The 16926-nt window shown below is 39.2% G+C and overlaps 1 protein-coding gene across 1 annotated transcript in view; it reads right to left on the bottom strand.

The window, feature by feature from the left end:
• The window catches only part of MAP9 (microtubule associated protein 9), a 263616-nt gene that overhangs the window by 21989 nt on the left and 224701 nt on the right, over positions 1–16926 (bottom strand). Inside the window, exons 10-11 of the mRNA XM_053703765.1 lie at positions 11831–11992; positions 8045–8190 (exon numbers count right to left, since the gene is read on the bottom strand). Coding sequence (XP_053559740.1) covers positions 8045–8190; positions 11831–11992 — 308 coding nt within the window. The remainder of the gene's footprint in view (positions 1–8044; positions 8191–11830; positions 11993–16926) is intronic.

Consider the following 16926-nt stretch of genomic DNA (forward strand, 5'->3'; position numbering starts at 1 on the left):
ATCTGTAGAGAGAGAAGATTTAAAAGACTTTTTACGTTTACTAGAAGGAGAAATAACAGACAAAGCCTTCTTTATGGATTCAGAAACAAAATCTCTTATGTTATCAGGAACATTCTGCACCTTAGATGTTGAGGGAACTGCAACAGGCAATGGTACATCACTAAAGGAAATATTATCTGCATTAACAAGTTTGTCATGACATTTAATACAAACAACAGCTGGAGGAATAGCTACCAAAAGTTTACAGCAGATACACTTAGCTTTGGTAGATCCAGCAGGCAGAGGTTTTCCTGTAGTATCTTCTGGCTCAGATGCAACGTGAGACATCTTGCAATATGTAAGAGAAAAAACAACATATAAAGCAAAATAGATCAAATTCCTTATAAGACAGTTTCAGGAATGGGAAAAAAATGCCAAACATCAAGCTTCTAGCAACCAGAAGCAAATGAAAAATGATACTGAAATAATGTGGAGACAAAAGCGACGCCCATATTTTTTGGCGCCAAATAAGACGCCCACATTATTTGGCGCCTAAATGCTTTTGGCGCCAAAAATGACGCCACATCCGGAACGCCGACATTTTTGGCGCAAAATAACGTCAAAAAAATGACGCAACTTCCGGCGACACGTATGACGCCGGAAACGGAAATGAATTTTTGCGCCAAAAAAGTCCGCGCCAAGAATGACGCAATAAAATGAAGCATTTTCAGCCCCCGCGAGCCTAACAGCCCACAGGGAAAAAAGTCAAATTTTTGAGGTAAGAAAAATATGATAATTAAAGCATAATCCCAAATATGAAACTGACTGTCTGGAAATAAGGAAAGTTGAACATTCTGAGTCAAGGCAAATAAATGTTTGAATACATATATTTAGAACTTTATAAATAAAGTGCCCAACCATAGCTTAGAGTGTCACAGAAAATAAGACTTACTTACCCCAGGACACTCATCTACATGTTTGTAGAAAGCCAAACCAGTACTGAAACGAGAATCAGTAGAGGAAATGGTAAATATAAGAGTATATCGTCGATCTGAAAAGGGAGGTAAGAGATGAATCTCTACGACCGATAACAGAGAACCTTATGAAATAGACCCCGTAGAAGGAGATCACTGCATTCAATAGGCAATACTCTCCTCACATCCCTCTGACATTCACTGCACGCTGAGAGGAAAACCGGGCTCCAACTTGCTGCGGAGCGCATATCAACGTAGAATCTAGCACAAACTTACTTCACCACCTCCCTTGGAGGCAAAGTTTGTAAAACTGATTTGTGGGTGTGGTGAGGGGTGTATTTATAGGCATTTTAAGGTTTGGGAAACTTTGCCCCTCCTGGTAGGAATGTATATCCCATACGTCACTAGCTCATGGACTCTTGTTAATTACATGAAAGAAATTATGTTTTCTTTCATGTAATTAGCAAGAGTCCATGAGCTAGTGACGTATGGGATAATGACTACCCAAGATGTGGATCTTTCCACACAAGAGTCACTAGAGAGGGAGGGATAAAATAAAGACAGCCAATTCCTGCTGAAAATAATCCACACCCAAAATAAAGTTTAATAAAAAACATAAGCAGAAGATTCAGACTGAAACCGCTGCCTGAAATACTTTTCTACCAAAAACTGCTTCAGAAGAAGAAAATACATAAAAATGGTAGAATTTAGTAAAAATATGCAAAGAGGACCAAATTGCAACTTTGCAAATGTGATCAACCGAAGCATCATTCCTAAACGCCCAGGAAGTAGAAACTGACCTGGTAGAATGAGCTGTAATCCTCTGAGGCGGAGTTTTACCCGACTCAACATAGGCAAGATGAATTAAAGATTTCAACCAAGATGCCAAAGAAATGGCAGAAGCTTTCTGGCCTTTTCTAGAACCGGAAAAGAGAACAAATAGACTAGAAGTCTTTCAGAAAGACTTAGTAGCTGCAACATAATATTTCAAAGCTCTAACAACATCCAAAGAATGCAATGATTTCTCCTTAGAATTCTTAGGATTAGGACATAATGAAGGAACCACAATTTCTCTACTAATGTTGTTGGAATTCACAACTTTAGGTAAAAATTCAAAAGAAGTTCGCAACACCACCTCATCCTGATGAAAAATCAGAAAAGGAGACTCACAAGAAAGAGCAGATAAATCAGAAACTCTTCTGGCAGAAGAGATGGCCAAAAGGAACAAAACTTTCCAAGAAAGTAATTTAATGACCAATGAATGCATAGGTTCAAAGGGAGGAGCTTGAAGAGCTCCCAGAACCAAATTCAAACTCCAAGGAGGAGAAATTGACTTAATGACAGGTTTTATACGAACCAAAGCTTGTATAAAACAATAAATATCAGGAAGAATAGCAATCTTTCTGTGAAAAAGAACAGAAAGAGCAGAGATTTGTCCTTTCAAGGAACTTGCAGACAAACCCTTATCTAAACCATCCTGAAGAAACTGTAAAATTCTCGGTATTCTAAAAGAATGCCAAGAAAAAAGATGAGAAAGACACCAAAAAATATAAGTCTTCCAGACTCTATAATATATCTCTCTAGATACAGATTTACGAGCCTGTAACATAGTATTAATCACAGAGTCAGAGAAACCTCTTTGACCAAGAATCAAGCGTTCAATCTCCATACCTTAAAATTTAAGGATTTGAGATCCTGATGGAAAAAAAGGACCTTGCGACAGAAGGTCTGGTCTTAACGGAAGAGTCCACGGCTGGCAAGAGGCCATCCGGACAAGATCCGCATACCAAACCTGTAAGGCCATGCCGGAGCTACCAGCAGAACAAACGAGCATTCCTTCAGAATCTTGGAGATTACTCTTGGAAGAAGAACTAGAGGCGGAAAGATATAGACAGGATGATACTTCCAAGGAAGTGATAATGCATCCACTGCCTCCGCCTAAGGATCCCGGGATCTGGACAGATATCTGGGAAGTTTCTTGATTAGATGAGACGCCATCAGATCTATTTCTGGAAGTTCCCACATTTGAACAACCTGAAAAAATACCTCTGGGTGAAGAAACCATTCGCCCGGATGCAACGTTTGGCGACTTAGATAAACCGCTTCCCAATTGTCTACACCTGGGATATGAACCGCAGAGATTAGACAGGAGCTGGAATCCGCCCAAATCAAAAAAAAAAAAAAAAAAAATTTGAGATACTTCTTTCATAGCCAGAGGACTGTGAGTCGCTCCTTGATGATGTATGCCACAGTTGTGACATTGTCTGTCTGAAAACAAATGAACGATTCTCTCTACAGAAGAGGCCAAAACTGAAATTGCATGGAGTTCCAAAATATTTATCGGTAATCTCACCTCCTGAGATTCCCAAACTCCTTGTGCCGACAGAGATCCCCACACAGCTCCCCAACCTGTGAGACTTGTATCTGTTGAAATTACAGTCCAGGTCGGAAGCACAAAAGAAGCCCCCTGAATTAAACGATGGTGATCTGTCCACCACGTTAGAGAGTGTCGAACAATCGGTTTTAAAGATATAAATTGAAATATCTTTGTGTAATCCTTGCACCATTGATTCAGCATACAGAGCTGAAGAGGTCGCATGTGAAAAACAAGCAAAGGGGATTGCGTCCAATGCAGCAGTCATAAGACCTAGAATTTCCATGCATAAGGTTACCGAAGGGAATGATTGTGACTGAAGGTTTCGACAAGCTGAAAACAATTTAGACGTCTCTTGTCTGATAAAGACAGAGTCATGGACACTGAATCTATCTGGAAACCCAGAAAGATTACCCTTGACTGAGGAATCAATGAACTTTTTGGTAAATTAATCCTCCAACCATGATCTTGAAGAAACAACACAAGTCGAATTGCATGAGATTCTTTGAATGAGAAGACTGAGCAAATACCAAGATAATCGTCCAAATAAGGAAATACAAAAACCCTGTTCTCTGAATACAGAAAGAAGGGCACCGAGAATCTTTGAAAAAAATTCTTGGAACTGAGGCTAGGCCAAACAGTAGAGCCACAAAACTGGTAATGCTTGTCTAAAAAGAGAATCTCAAACACTAAAAGTGATCTGAATGAATCGGAATATGCAGATACACATCCTGCAAAACTATTGTAGACATAAAATGCCCTTACTAAACAAAAGGCAGAATAGTCCTACAGTAACCATCTTGAATGTTGGTATACATAACGATTCAATATTGATAGATCCGGAACTGGTCTGAAGGAATTGACCTTCTTTGGTACAATGAAGAGATAAAATAAAACCCTAGCCCCTGTTCCAGAACTGGAACTGGCATAATTACTCCAGCCAACTCTAGATCTGAAACACATTTCAGAAATGCTGAGCCTTGCTGTGTTAACTGGGACACGGGAAGAAAAAAATCTCTTAGCAGGAGGCCTTAACTGAAGCCAATTCTGTACCTTTCTGAAACAATGTTCTGAAACCAGAGTTTGAAAACGGAATTGATCCAAACTCCTTTGAATAAAACGTAATCTGCCCCATACCAGCTGAACTGGAAAAAAGGGCCGCACCTTCATGGGTACTTAGGAGCTGACTATAGGTTTCTATAAGGCTTGGATATATTCCAAACTGGAAATAGTTTCCAAACTGAAACCGCTCCTGAGGATGAAGGATCAGGCTTTTGCTCCTTATTATGAGAAAAAGAACGAAAAAATGATTATTACCCTGGAAAGAAAGGGAAAAACAAAGTTAACTTTAGAAGACATATCAGCATTCCAAGTTAAATCCATAAAGCTTTTCTAGCTAAAATAGCTAGAGACATATACCTGACATCAACTCAAATGATATCAAAAGATGGTATCACCAATAAAATTATTAGCATGTTATAGAATAAAAATAATGCTATCAAATTATGATCTGATACTTGTTGCGCTAAAACTTCTAACCAAAAAAATGAAGCTGCAGCAACATCCGGTAAAAATATAGCAGGTCTAAGAAGATTACCTAAACATAAGTAAACTTTTCTTAGAAAGGATTCAAATTTCTTATCTAAAGGATCCTTAAATTTAGTACTATCTGCCGTAAGAATAGTAGTACATTTTAGCAGGAATAGAGACAGCCCCAAACCTTAGGGATTTTGTCCCAAAAAACTCTAATCTGTCAGATGGCACAGAATATAATTGCTTAAACGTTTAGAAGGAGTAAAAGAATTACCCAAATTATTCCATTCCCTGGAAATTACTTCAGAAAAAGCATCAGGGAGATTAAACACTTCTAGAATAAATACAGGAGATTTAAAAAAACCCTATTTAAACGTTTAGATTTAGTATCAAGAGGACCAGAATCCTCCATATCTAAAGCAATTAATACGTCTTTAAATAAAGAACGAATACATTCCATCTTGAACAAATAAAAAGATTTAACAGCATCAACCTCTGAGACAGAAACTTCTGAACCAGAAGAACCATTATCAGTATCAGAACGATGATGTTCATTTAAAAATTCATCTGAAAAAAAGAGAAGTTTTAAAAGACTTTTATGTAAACTAGAAGGAGAAATAACAGACATAGCCTTCTAAATGGATTTAAAAAATAAAATCTCTTATGTTTATCAGGAACACTCTGAAAATTAAATGTTGACGGAACAGCAACAGGTAATATAACAGTACTAAAGGAAATTTTATCTGCATTAATAAGTTTGTCATGACATGCAATGCAAACAACAGCTGGAGAAACAGGTACCAAAAATTTATAGCAGATACACTTAGCTTGGTAGCTCCAGCCCCGGGCAGTGATTTTCCTCAAGTAACTTCTGACTCAGTTGCAATGTGGAACATCTTGCAATATGTAATAGAAAAAACAACATATAAAGCAAATTGATCAAAATCCTTAAATGACAGTTTCAGGAATGGGAAAAAAAATGCCAGTGAACAAGCTTCTAGCAACCAGAAGCAATAAATAATGAGACTTAAATAATGTGGAGACAAAAGCGACGCCCATATTTTTTTAGCGCCAAACAAGACGCCCACATTATTTGGCGCCGAAATGCCTTTTGGCGCCAAAAATGACGCCACATCCGGAACGCCGACATTTTTGGCGCAAAATAACGTCAAAAAAATGACGCAACTTCCGGCGACACGTATGACGCCGGAAACGGAAAAGATTTTTTGCGCCAAAAAAATCCGCGCCAAGAATGACGCAATAAAATGAAGCATTTTCAGCCCCCGCGAGCCTAACAGCCCACAGGGAAAAAAGAGTCAAATTTTTGAAGGTAAGAAAAAATGATTAATTCAAATGCATTATCCCAAATATGAAACTGACTGTCTGAAAAATAAGGAAAGTTGAACATTCTGAGTCAAGGCAAATAAATGTTTGAACACATATATTTAGAACTTTATAAACAAAGTGCCCAACCATAGCTTTAGAGTGTCACAGAAAATAAGATTTACTTACCCCAGGACACTCATCTACATGTTTGTAGAAAGCCAAACCAGTACTGAAACGAAAATCAGCAGAGGTAATGGTATATATAAGAGTATATCGTCGATCTGAAAAGGGAGGTAAGAGATGAATCTCTACGACCGATAACAGAGAACCTATGAAATAGACCCCGTAGAAGGAGATCATTGCATTCAAAATAGGCAATACTCTCCTCACATCCCTCTGACATTCACTGCACGCTGAGAGGAAAACCGGGCTCCAACTTGCTGCGGAGCGCATATCAACGTAGAATCTAGCACAAACTTACTTCACCACCTCCATAGGAGGCAAAGTTTGTAAAACTGAATTGTGGGTGTGGTGAGGGGTGTATTTATAGGCATTTTAAGGTTTGGGAAACTTTGCCCCTCCTGGTAGGAATGTATATCCCATACGTCACTAGCTCATGGACTCTTGCTAATTACATGAAAGAAATGCATGTTTGGCCACAAATAAATATACTGAGTATCAACTGTTGACTGGCTGATAAGGACAACTCCCACAGGTCTTGCGATGGAAAGGGAAACACACCCACAAGAGATAGTTGATTTATTCAGCACAGAAATGAAAATGTAACTAGAAACAATTTGCATTCTAGTTTTCTGTAAGAAGAGTTAGCACATATTATGCAATACTGTATCTAGTGCCTGTGGCTCCAGTAGACTAAACTGTGTGCATTGGTTTACGACACTGTGCTAACATGTAATGTTTGTTAATATGATCACCATTTGTCAGGCTGCAGATACAGCTTCAGAGTCTCAGCTAGTTAAGAAGCAGTGGTCTTACAACCGCTCAAGGTAATTAAATCATCCTTGCCAGAACTGACTGAGATGATTGACAAGCTGTGCTCTCACACAATTGGTTGTGCGAGAGGAGGGGGTGGAACTGCACAAGCATTTGCTTGTGCAATGGTAAATGTGCTTAGGGAATGCTGCCCACTTGCCACAATGCTGGGATGACAAGTTTCCAGCTGGGAATATTGTTCGCCCAGGGTATGATAAGTGGCGCCCAAAGTCACTATAACTTGTTTACTTTAAATTTAAACCATTACCTAATGTTGTAGTATTGGTAATTTGTAAATAAATGCTCTAAATAATGAATTTTCTGGTAATAGCAACCTAAGACTGACTTTGTATAATATTAGCCCATCATCTTATCGACATAAAACAGTACTTACAAAAAATATGGCATGAGTATTGCACAATTATTTCATGCAAAGTTTTACCAGTGCCAATATATACTCAACAGAAGGTATGCACATTCCTGAGAACTATATACTGGACTGTAATATAGGCTAATAATATATTCAGAGCTTATTCAAATTATTGTATAGTTAGAACTTAGAATTAATCAAGAGACAGAATTCTCAAACATTCTGACTTATGCAAGACGCCCAGCCGTGCTTGCTGCTGCACTGCTGTCCCTAAAAATGTCCTGGTTTTACAAACTGAAACTTGGGTCCACCCAGCTATGCTCCCCTCATATTCATCTCAGCCTTGCCCCTAACCCACACTGACTCCAACCACAGGTTACCATGACTCACCCACTATATAATTTTGGGAGCTAGTTGTCATAACATATATTATCTTTAAAGAAGGTATCAATCAGTTTAGTAAATAAGATGCATGTGATCTATACATTATATTACCATGCTTCAACAGCTTGTATATTCTCCTTTTTCTTTTCATGTACAAATTTCTGCTCCACATTTTTCTTTTCCAACTCAGCCTGCTTTTGTTTCCGTATTTTCTCTTTCAAATGCAATTCCTTTTCTTTTTTCCATTGTTCAAATGCCTAAAATACAAGATAATGTTACTGTTACAGGAAATGTGCAATTGCTTTTAAGCTGGATTTAAAATGAACCAAAGAATACAGCAAAAAAAAAAAACTAACTCATTCCTCTATAGAATAAACACTTTTTCATGTCATTGTGTTTAGATGTGTTTATCAAACAGTTGTAATTCATACTGTTATCATCTAATAAAGCCAAGTGCATGACAGAACGCATTAAAAAAGAGAAGAGCCTATGTGAGGAATATATTTCATATTGTATGACCATAAATGATGATTTAGAGGTGTGCTCCTTCCTTAAAGGGACAGTAATTGTTGTTTGAATTGTTGTTTAAAAATGTAGATAATCCCTTTATTACCCATTCCCTAGTTTTGCATAATAATACACTTTTTACCCCTGTGATTACCTTGTATCTAAGCCTCTGCAAACTGCCCCCTTATTTCAGTTCTTTTGACAGACTTGCATTTTTAGCCAATCAGTGCTGACTCCTAGGAGCTTCACGTGCCTGAGCTCAAGGTTATCTATGTGAAACACATCTAGTGGTGAAAAAACTGTCAAAATGCTTTCAGATTAGAGGCGGCCTTCAAGGTCTAAGAAATTAGCATATGAACCTCCTAGGTTTAGCTTTCAACTAAGAATACCAAGAAAACAAAGCAAAATGGAAAGTTGTCTAAAATTACATGCCCTATTAAAATCATGAGTTTTTTTTTACTCGACTGTCCCTTTAAGGTTTGAATGTGAAGAAAGATAAAAAAAAAGGGTTCCGTAGCATAATACCATTAAAAAAGCTGTGTTTAGTTCAAATCCTAGCAGCAGTACTAACACTAGTTGGAGCTACAATAGCTCTAAGGCATGCAGTCAAATGAATAAACTCAAGTTCTTGCAGGGGGCTCCGCTTTATTTAAAAACAACGTAATACATAAAATAGCCAAGCACAATCAACCTGAGGCTTTACACTTACAGCACCTTCAAAGTTTTTAACTGTGCTACAGGTATACTGTCAGCGCTCTTGGTTACAAAGCTAGGTGTTTTCAGTCTGTATTACAAACTTCAGAGTTTGCTTCTTCTTGTGACGTGAAATCGTATAACTTTAGGATGCTCCGATGTACGTTTCCTTTACGTCATCACGTCACAAGGAGAGGTTGACTCTGAAGTTTACTGGTATCTCTCTCAAGGACCATTGTATTAGTCATATCTCCTAGCAGCTTTTCAACCTACTGTGATGAACTGCCAGCAGCTACTGGAATATAGCAGCTGCTAGCAAAGCAAGGGGAAACAGCAGCTTCTCCTCAACATCATCAGAAACTGGGTGCATGTTGTTAAAGATAATTGCTTGTGCATCCTATGGACTCATTTTACCATTTCTACATAAGCCAGTCACTGCACATGCAAAGAGCACGACAGTCCGTCAATGAAAGTAGTCTATACACTGAAAAACATGGTAGTCCTTAATGTGGTCATATATATAACCTAGACATAAAACTCTGGTACCCATGGACAAAAGTTATTCAGGTACTTGCCAACTATGGGCTAGATTACGAATGGGGTGCTATTTATCGCACACGTGCTAGCTCCGCTAGAAGTAAGCTATTTGCTTGCATAGGGGAAGCTAGCGAATTACAGGTGTAAAGTAAAAAGTTATCGACATGCACGCTAACCCAATGCATGCAAAAAGCCAAAGTTAGAATATATCGCGACTGCGTTAACATATTCCCCCATCGACTTCAATGGAGCGTGAAAAGTGAAAACACCCTTACTCATGCACAAATCCGATCGCATTTTCTCAAGTGTGCTAACCTACTTGAAACATGAATATTTCTCAAAGAAGATTTATTTTTTTATGTATTCATAAATACATAATTCTATTAATATCTGATTTTTTTTTTTGGTAAGATATCTATCTATATATAGTTACATACATATATATATATATATATATATATATATATAATTTAGACATGTATATGTATGAATCTCTTTGTTAAAGCCATTTGCAGCTCTTTTTTTTTTCAAACACCTGAGACCTCATATCTTTGAGCCCTTATAACTTTTTATTGCAATTTTTTTTAAAATACCTTTTATTAGATGTTGTTATTATGAGTGAAACTGTACTTTTTAATGTATTTTTGATGGTTTTTTTTGTGCAACTTTTTATTCGAGAGGTCTGAAGTCGTGGTAACCTGAGGCACGTTAAATGAAACTACGCTCAAGCAAACTCGTTTACTCTCAACTTGTAATACGCGCCCTACTTCCGACGAGCAAGCACCCGTGATAAACCCCATATCACTTGCGTGCAACAGTTAGCACGCCACTCGTAATACAGCCCTATGTGTGCACATTGGTGCATCTTAAAGGGACAGTCAACATCAGAATTTTTGTAGTTTAAAAAGGTAGATAATCCCTTTATTACCCATTCCCCATTTTTGCATAACCTACACAGTTAATAATACACGTTTTACCCCTGTAATTACCTTGTATCTAAGCCTCTGCAAACTGCCCCCTTATTTAATTTTTTTTGACAGAATTGCATTTTTAGCCAATCAGTGCTCACTCCTAGGAGCTTCACGTGCCTGAGCTTAATGTTATCTATATGAAACACATTAACTAATGCCCTCTAGTGGTGAAAAACTGTCAAAATGCTTTTTAAGATTAGAGGCGGCATTCAAGGTCTAAGAAATTAGCATATGAACCTCCTAGGTTTAGCTTTAAACTAAGAATACCAAGATTGGTAATAAAAGTAAATTGGAAAGTTTAAAATTACATGCCCTATTTAAATAATGAAAGTTTTTTTTTTAAATTGACTGTCCCTTTAAGAGGATTGACAAAAGACAGTACATAAAATGCAAGTTAAGAATTAGAGAATTAGACTGAAAATATGCACGTAATGTATAGGCATTGTATGTATAGGCATGTAATGTATAATGTAAGGCAGCTAAAATCAGTGCTGCATATACTGTACTGCTTAATTAAGGTAATATACAAGAGATAATTATCTATACAAGACTTGCTGATTATTAAGAATCAATAACCTGCAGGCTTATGGTAGCTCACAACAGGATGATTACTAGCAGTGTGCTTGAAACATAAATCAATACAGAAACATAACTCAATACCGACAATAAAGCTTTGACAATGGATATTGTTTTCTAAATTGACCAAAAAGATTCCTTTTATAGACAGAAATTTTAAAACAGAAACATTTAAAAATAGTGACAAACTTCAGATTGGTAACCAGATTTAGCAAATGTGTACTGAAAGCAAAAGTTTATAATGTATTAATGGCATATGATTGCTACATAGGTTATAACCATGCTCAGAGGTAAAATGCTTTGAGAAAATTCAATTGGAAGAACATAGGCAAAGATTATCCTCAATGATATATACAATCCATAAGCTCTGTAAAGCCACTTATTGGCTGATCTGCCTATACACATTACTTGGGGCAGCATTTTTGTAATATATAGAGGTTAGTCCAAAAATAATCTGCTCTAGCGATAGTGGATAGTTTAATTTATGCTCTTTTAATGAAATCTGACAATTATCTGTAGACATAACAAATCTCATCACCTTGTTATATAGTTTGTGTAATGTATAACATGAGTTTTACTACTTAGTTTTTATTTAACACAATAACATTTGTACCTTCTTAGATTCATCTTTCTTATAGGCAAGTTCTTGTATTTCCTTCATTTTCTTGCCTGCCGATTGCCTCTGCTCTATTACATGCTTTTTCATTTCTTTTGACTTCTCAGCTTTCCATGCATAGAAAGCTGCTTTTGCTTCTTCCATTTTGTTCATCTCCTCCTGCAAAAAAAAACATTTTGTTTGAATTTGTTTTCTATATATTTTCTTACTGCAGAACCTGATCTAAAAGCTAACAACTAATAATTGTAACTTAAAAGGACAGTATACTCTAGATAATTATTGTTTAAAAAGATAGCTAATGCCTTTATTACCCATTCCCCAGTTCTGCATAACCAACACAGTTACACTAATACACTTTTTACCTCTGTGATTACTTTGTGTCTAAGCCTCTGCAGACTATCCCCTTATCTCAGTTCTTTTGACAGACATGCATTTTAGCCAATCAGTGCTCGACAGGAGTGAGCACAATGTTATCTATATGACACACCTGAACTAGTGCTGTCTAGATATAAAAAAATGAGATATGAGACAGCCTTCAAGGGCTTAAAAATTAGCATGTGAGCCTACCTAGGTTTAGCTTTCAACAAAGAATACCAAGAGAACAAATAAACTGAGAGAACAAAGCAAATTTGATGCAAAAAGTAAATTGAAAAGTTGTTTAAATTGAATGCCCTATCTGAATCATAAAAGTTTAATTTGGACTACATTGTCTCTTTTAACTGTTAAATAAAAAAGAAATGGAAAAACAGAATTTATGCTTACCTGATAAATTACTTTCTCCAACGGTGTGTGCGGTCCACGGCGTCATCCATTACTTGTGGGAAATATTCTCCCCCACAGGGAAAGGCAAGGAGAGCACACAGCAAGAGCTGTCCATATAGCTCCCCCTCTGGCTCCGCCCCCCAGTCATTCGACCGACGGTTAGGAGAAAAAGGAGAAACTATAGGGTGCCGTGGTGACTGTAGTGTATAAAGAAAAAATTTTCAACCTGATTAAAAAACCAGGGCGGGCCGTGGACCGGACACACCGTTGGAGAAAGTAATTTATCAGGTAAGCATAAATTCTTTTTTCTCCAACATTGGTGTGTCCGGTCCACGGCGTCATCCATTACTTGTGGGAACCAATACCAAAGCTTTAGGACACGGATGAAGGGAGGGAGCAAATCAGGTTACCTAAACGGAAGGCACCACGGCTTGCAAAACCTTTCTCCCAAAAATAGCCTCCGAAGAAGCAAAAGTATCAAATTTGTAGAATTTGGCAAAAGTGTGCAGAGAAGACCAAGTCGCTGCCTTACATATCTGGTCAACAGAAGCCTCGTTCTTGTAGGCCCATGTGGAAGCCACAGCCCTAGTAGAGTGAGCTGTGATACGGTCAGGAGGCTGCCGTCCGGCAGTCTCATAAGCCAAGCGGATAATGCTTTTCAGCCAGAAAGAGAGAGAGGTAGCAGTAGCTTTTTGACCTCTCCTCTTACCAGAGTAAACGACAAACAAAGATGAGGTTTGTCTAAAATCTTTTGTTGCTTCTAAATAGAACTTTAAAGCACGAACAACATCTAAATTGTGTAATAAACGTTCCTTCTTTGAAACTGGATTCGGACACAAAGAAGGAACAACTATTTCCTGGTTGATGTTCTTGTTGGAAACAACTTTTGGAAGAAAACCAGGCTTAGTACGCAAAACAACCTTATCTGAATGAAAAACCAGATATGGTGGATTACACTGCAAAGCAGATAATTCAGAAACTCCTCTAGCAGAAGAAATAGCAACCAAAAACAGAACTTTCCAAGATAATAACTTAATATCTATGGAATGTAAAGGTTCAAACGGAACCCCTTGAAGAACTGAAAGAACTAAATTTAGACTCCAAGGAGGAGTCATGGGTCTGTAAACAGGCTTGATTCTAACCAAAGCCTGAACAAAATCTTGTACATCTGGCAAAGCTGCCAGTCGTTTGTGCAACAAGACGGATAATGCAGAAATCTGTCCTTTTAGAGAACTAGCTGACAACCCTTTATCCAAACCTTCTTGGAGAAAGGAGAGAATCTTTGGAATTTTAATCTTACTCCAGGAGAATCCTTTGGATTCACACCAACAGATATATCTTTTCCATATTTTATGGTAAATCTTTCTAGTCACAGGTTTTCTGGCTTGGACCAGAGTATCTATCACAGAATTTGAAAACCCACGCTTGGATAAAATCAAGCGTTCAATTTCCAAGCAGTCAGCTGCAGAGAAACTAGATTTGGATGTTCGAATGGACCTTGTACTAGAAGATCCTGTCTCAAAGGTAGCTTCCATGGTGGAGCCGATGACATATTCACCAGGTCTGCATACCAAGTCCTGCGTGGCCACGCAGGAGCTATCAGAATCACCGAGGCCTTTTCCTGTTTGATCCTGGCTATGAGCCTGGGAAGGAGAGGAAACGGTGGAAACACATATGCTAGGTTGAACGACCAAGGCGCCACTAATGCATCCACTAGAGTCACCTTGGGATCCCTGGATCTGGACCCGTAGCAAGGTATCTTGAAGTTCTGACGGGACGCCATTAGATCCATGTCTGGAATGCCCCATAATTGGGTTAACTGAGCAAAGACCTCCGGATGGAGTTCCCACTCCCCCGGATGGAAAGTCTGACGACTCAAATAGTCCGCCTCCCAGTTGTCTACTCCTGGGATGTGAATAGCAGATAGATGGCAGGAGTGATTCTCTGCCCATTGGATTATCTTGGTTTCTTCCTTCATCGCTAGGGAACTCTTTGTTCCCCCCTGATGATTGATGTACGCAACAGTCGTTATGTTGTCCGACTGAAATCTTATGAACCTGGCTTCCGCTAGCTGAGGCCAAGCCAGGAGCGCATTGAATATAGCTCTTAGTTCCAAAATGTTTATCGGGAGAAGCGACTCTTCCCGCGACCATAGGCCCTGAGCTTTCAGGGAGTCCCAGACCGCGCCCCACCCCAAGAGGCTGGCGTCGGTCGTGACAATGACCCACTCCGGTCTGCGGAAACTCATTCCCTGAGACAGGTGATCCTGGGTCAACCACCAGAGAAGTGAGTCCCTGGTTACCTGATCTACTTGAATTTGGGGAGACAAGTCTGTATAGTCCCCATTCCACTGATTGAGCATGCATAGCTGTAATGGTCTTAGATGAATTCGAGCAAAAGGAACCACATCCATTGCTGCGACCATTAGTCCTATTACTTCCATGCATTGAGCTATGGAGGGTTGAGGAATAGAATCAAGAACTCGACAAGCTTTTAGAAGCTTTGCCTTTCTGACTTCTGTGAGAAAGATCTTCATTTCCACAGAATCTATTATTGTTCCCAGAAAAGGAACCCTTGTGGACGGTGACAGTGAACTTTTTTCTATGTTCACCTTCCACCCGTGAGATCTGAGAAAGGCCAACACAATGTCTGTATGAGCCCTCGCTTTGGAAAGGGACGACGCTTGGATTAGGATGTCGTCTAGATAAGGTGCTACAGCGATGCCCCTCGGCCTTAGGACCGCTAGAAGGGACCCTAGCACCTTTGTGAAAATTCTGGGAGCGGTGGCTAAACCGAATGGAAGAGCCACAAACTGGTAATGTTTGTCCAGAAAGGCGAACCTCAGGAACTGATGATGAGATTTGTGGATTGGGATATGCAGATACGCATCCTTTAGATCCACGGTAGTCAAAAATTGACCCTGTTGGATTGTCGGTAAGATTGTCCGAATGGTTTCCATCTTGAAGGATGGAACTCTGAGGAACTTGTTTAATATCTTTAAATCCAGAATTGGCCTGAAAGTTCCCTCTTTTTTGGGAACCACAAACAGGTTTGAGTAAAAACCTAGACCTTGTTCCCCGGAGGGGACTGGGTTTATCACTCCAATCTTTGATAGGTCTCTTACACAATGTAAGAATGCCTGTTTCTTTATCTGGTCTGAAGATAAGCGAGACAGGTGGAACCTTCCCTTTGGAGGAAGTCCCTTGAATTCTAACAGGTATCCCTTGGAAACTATCTCTAGTGCCCAGGGATCCAGAACATCTCTTGCCCAAGCCTGAGCGAAGAGAGATAGTCTGCCCCCTACCAGATCCGGTCCCGGATCGGGGGCTACCCCTTCATGCTGTCTTGGTAGTAGCAGCAGGTTTCTTGGTTTGTTTACCCTTGTTCCAGCCTTGCATGGGCTTCCAAGCGGGTTTGGGCTGGGCCGCGTTACCTTCTTGTCTAGCGGCAGTGGAGTTATTAGCCGGTCCGTTCCTGAAATTGCGAAAGGAACGAAAATTAGACTTGTTCTTAGCCTTAAAAGGCCTATCCTGTGGGAGGGCATGGCCCTTACCCCCAGTGATGTCTGAAATAATTTCCTTCAATTCCGGCCCAAAAAGGGTCTTACCCTTGAAAGGAATATTCAGTAACTTAGTCTTGGACGACACATCTGCCGACCAGGATTTTGGCCAAAGCGCCCTCCGCGCTACTATAGCAAAACCTGAGTTTTTCGCCGCCAATTTCGTTATTTGAAAGGCGGCATCCAATATAAAGGAATTAGCTAACTTTAATGCATGAATTCTGTCCATGACTTCTTCATAGGAAGTCTCTTTCTGGAGCGACCTTTCTAGTTCTTCGAACCAAAAGGACGCCGCTGAAGTGACAGTAATAACACACGTAGCTGGTTGAAGGATGAACCCTTGCTGAACAAAAATCTTTTTAAGCAATCCTTCCAATTTTTTATCCATAGGATCTTTGAAAGCGCAGCTGTCCTCTATAGGAATAGTTGTGCGCTTCGCTAGTGTTGAAACAGCTCCCTCAACCTTCGGGACCGTTTGCCATGCGTCCCTTCTAGGGTCTACTATGGGAAACATTTTCTTAAATATAGGAGGTGGGGCAAAGGGTACACCTGGCTTCTCCCACTCCTTTTCCACTATGTTCGCTACCCTCTTAGGTATTGGAAAAGCGTCGTCGTGCACTGGGACCTCTAAAAATTTGTCCAATTTGCACAACTTCTCTGGTACTACCATGGAATCACAGTCATCCAGAGTAGTTAATACCTCCTTAAGCAAAGCGCGGAGATGTTCTAGTTTAAACTTAAATGCCACTAGATCAGGTTCTGCCTGTTGAGA

The sequence above is a fragment of the Bombina bombina genome, chromosome 2, assembly GCF_027579735.1.
Source record: "Bombina bombina isolate aBomBom1 chromosome 2, aBomBom1.pri, whole genome shotgun sequence".
Classification (NCBI taxonomy): Eukaryota; Metazoa; Chordata; class Amphibia; order Anura; family Bombinatoridae; genus Bombina; species Bombina bombina.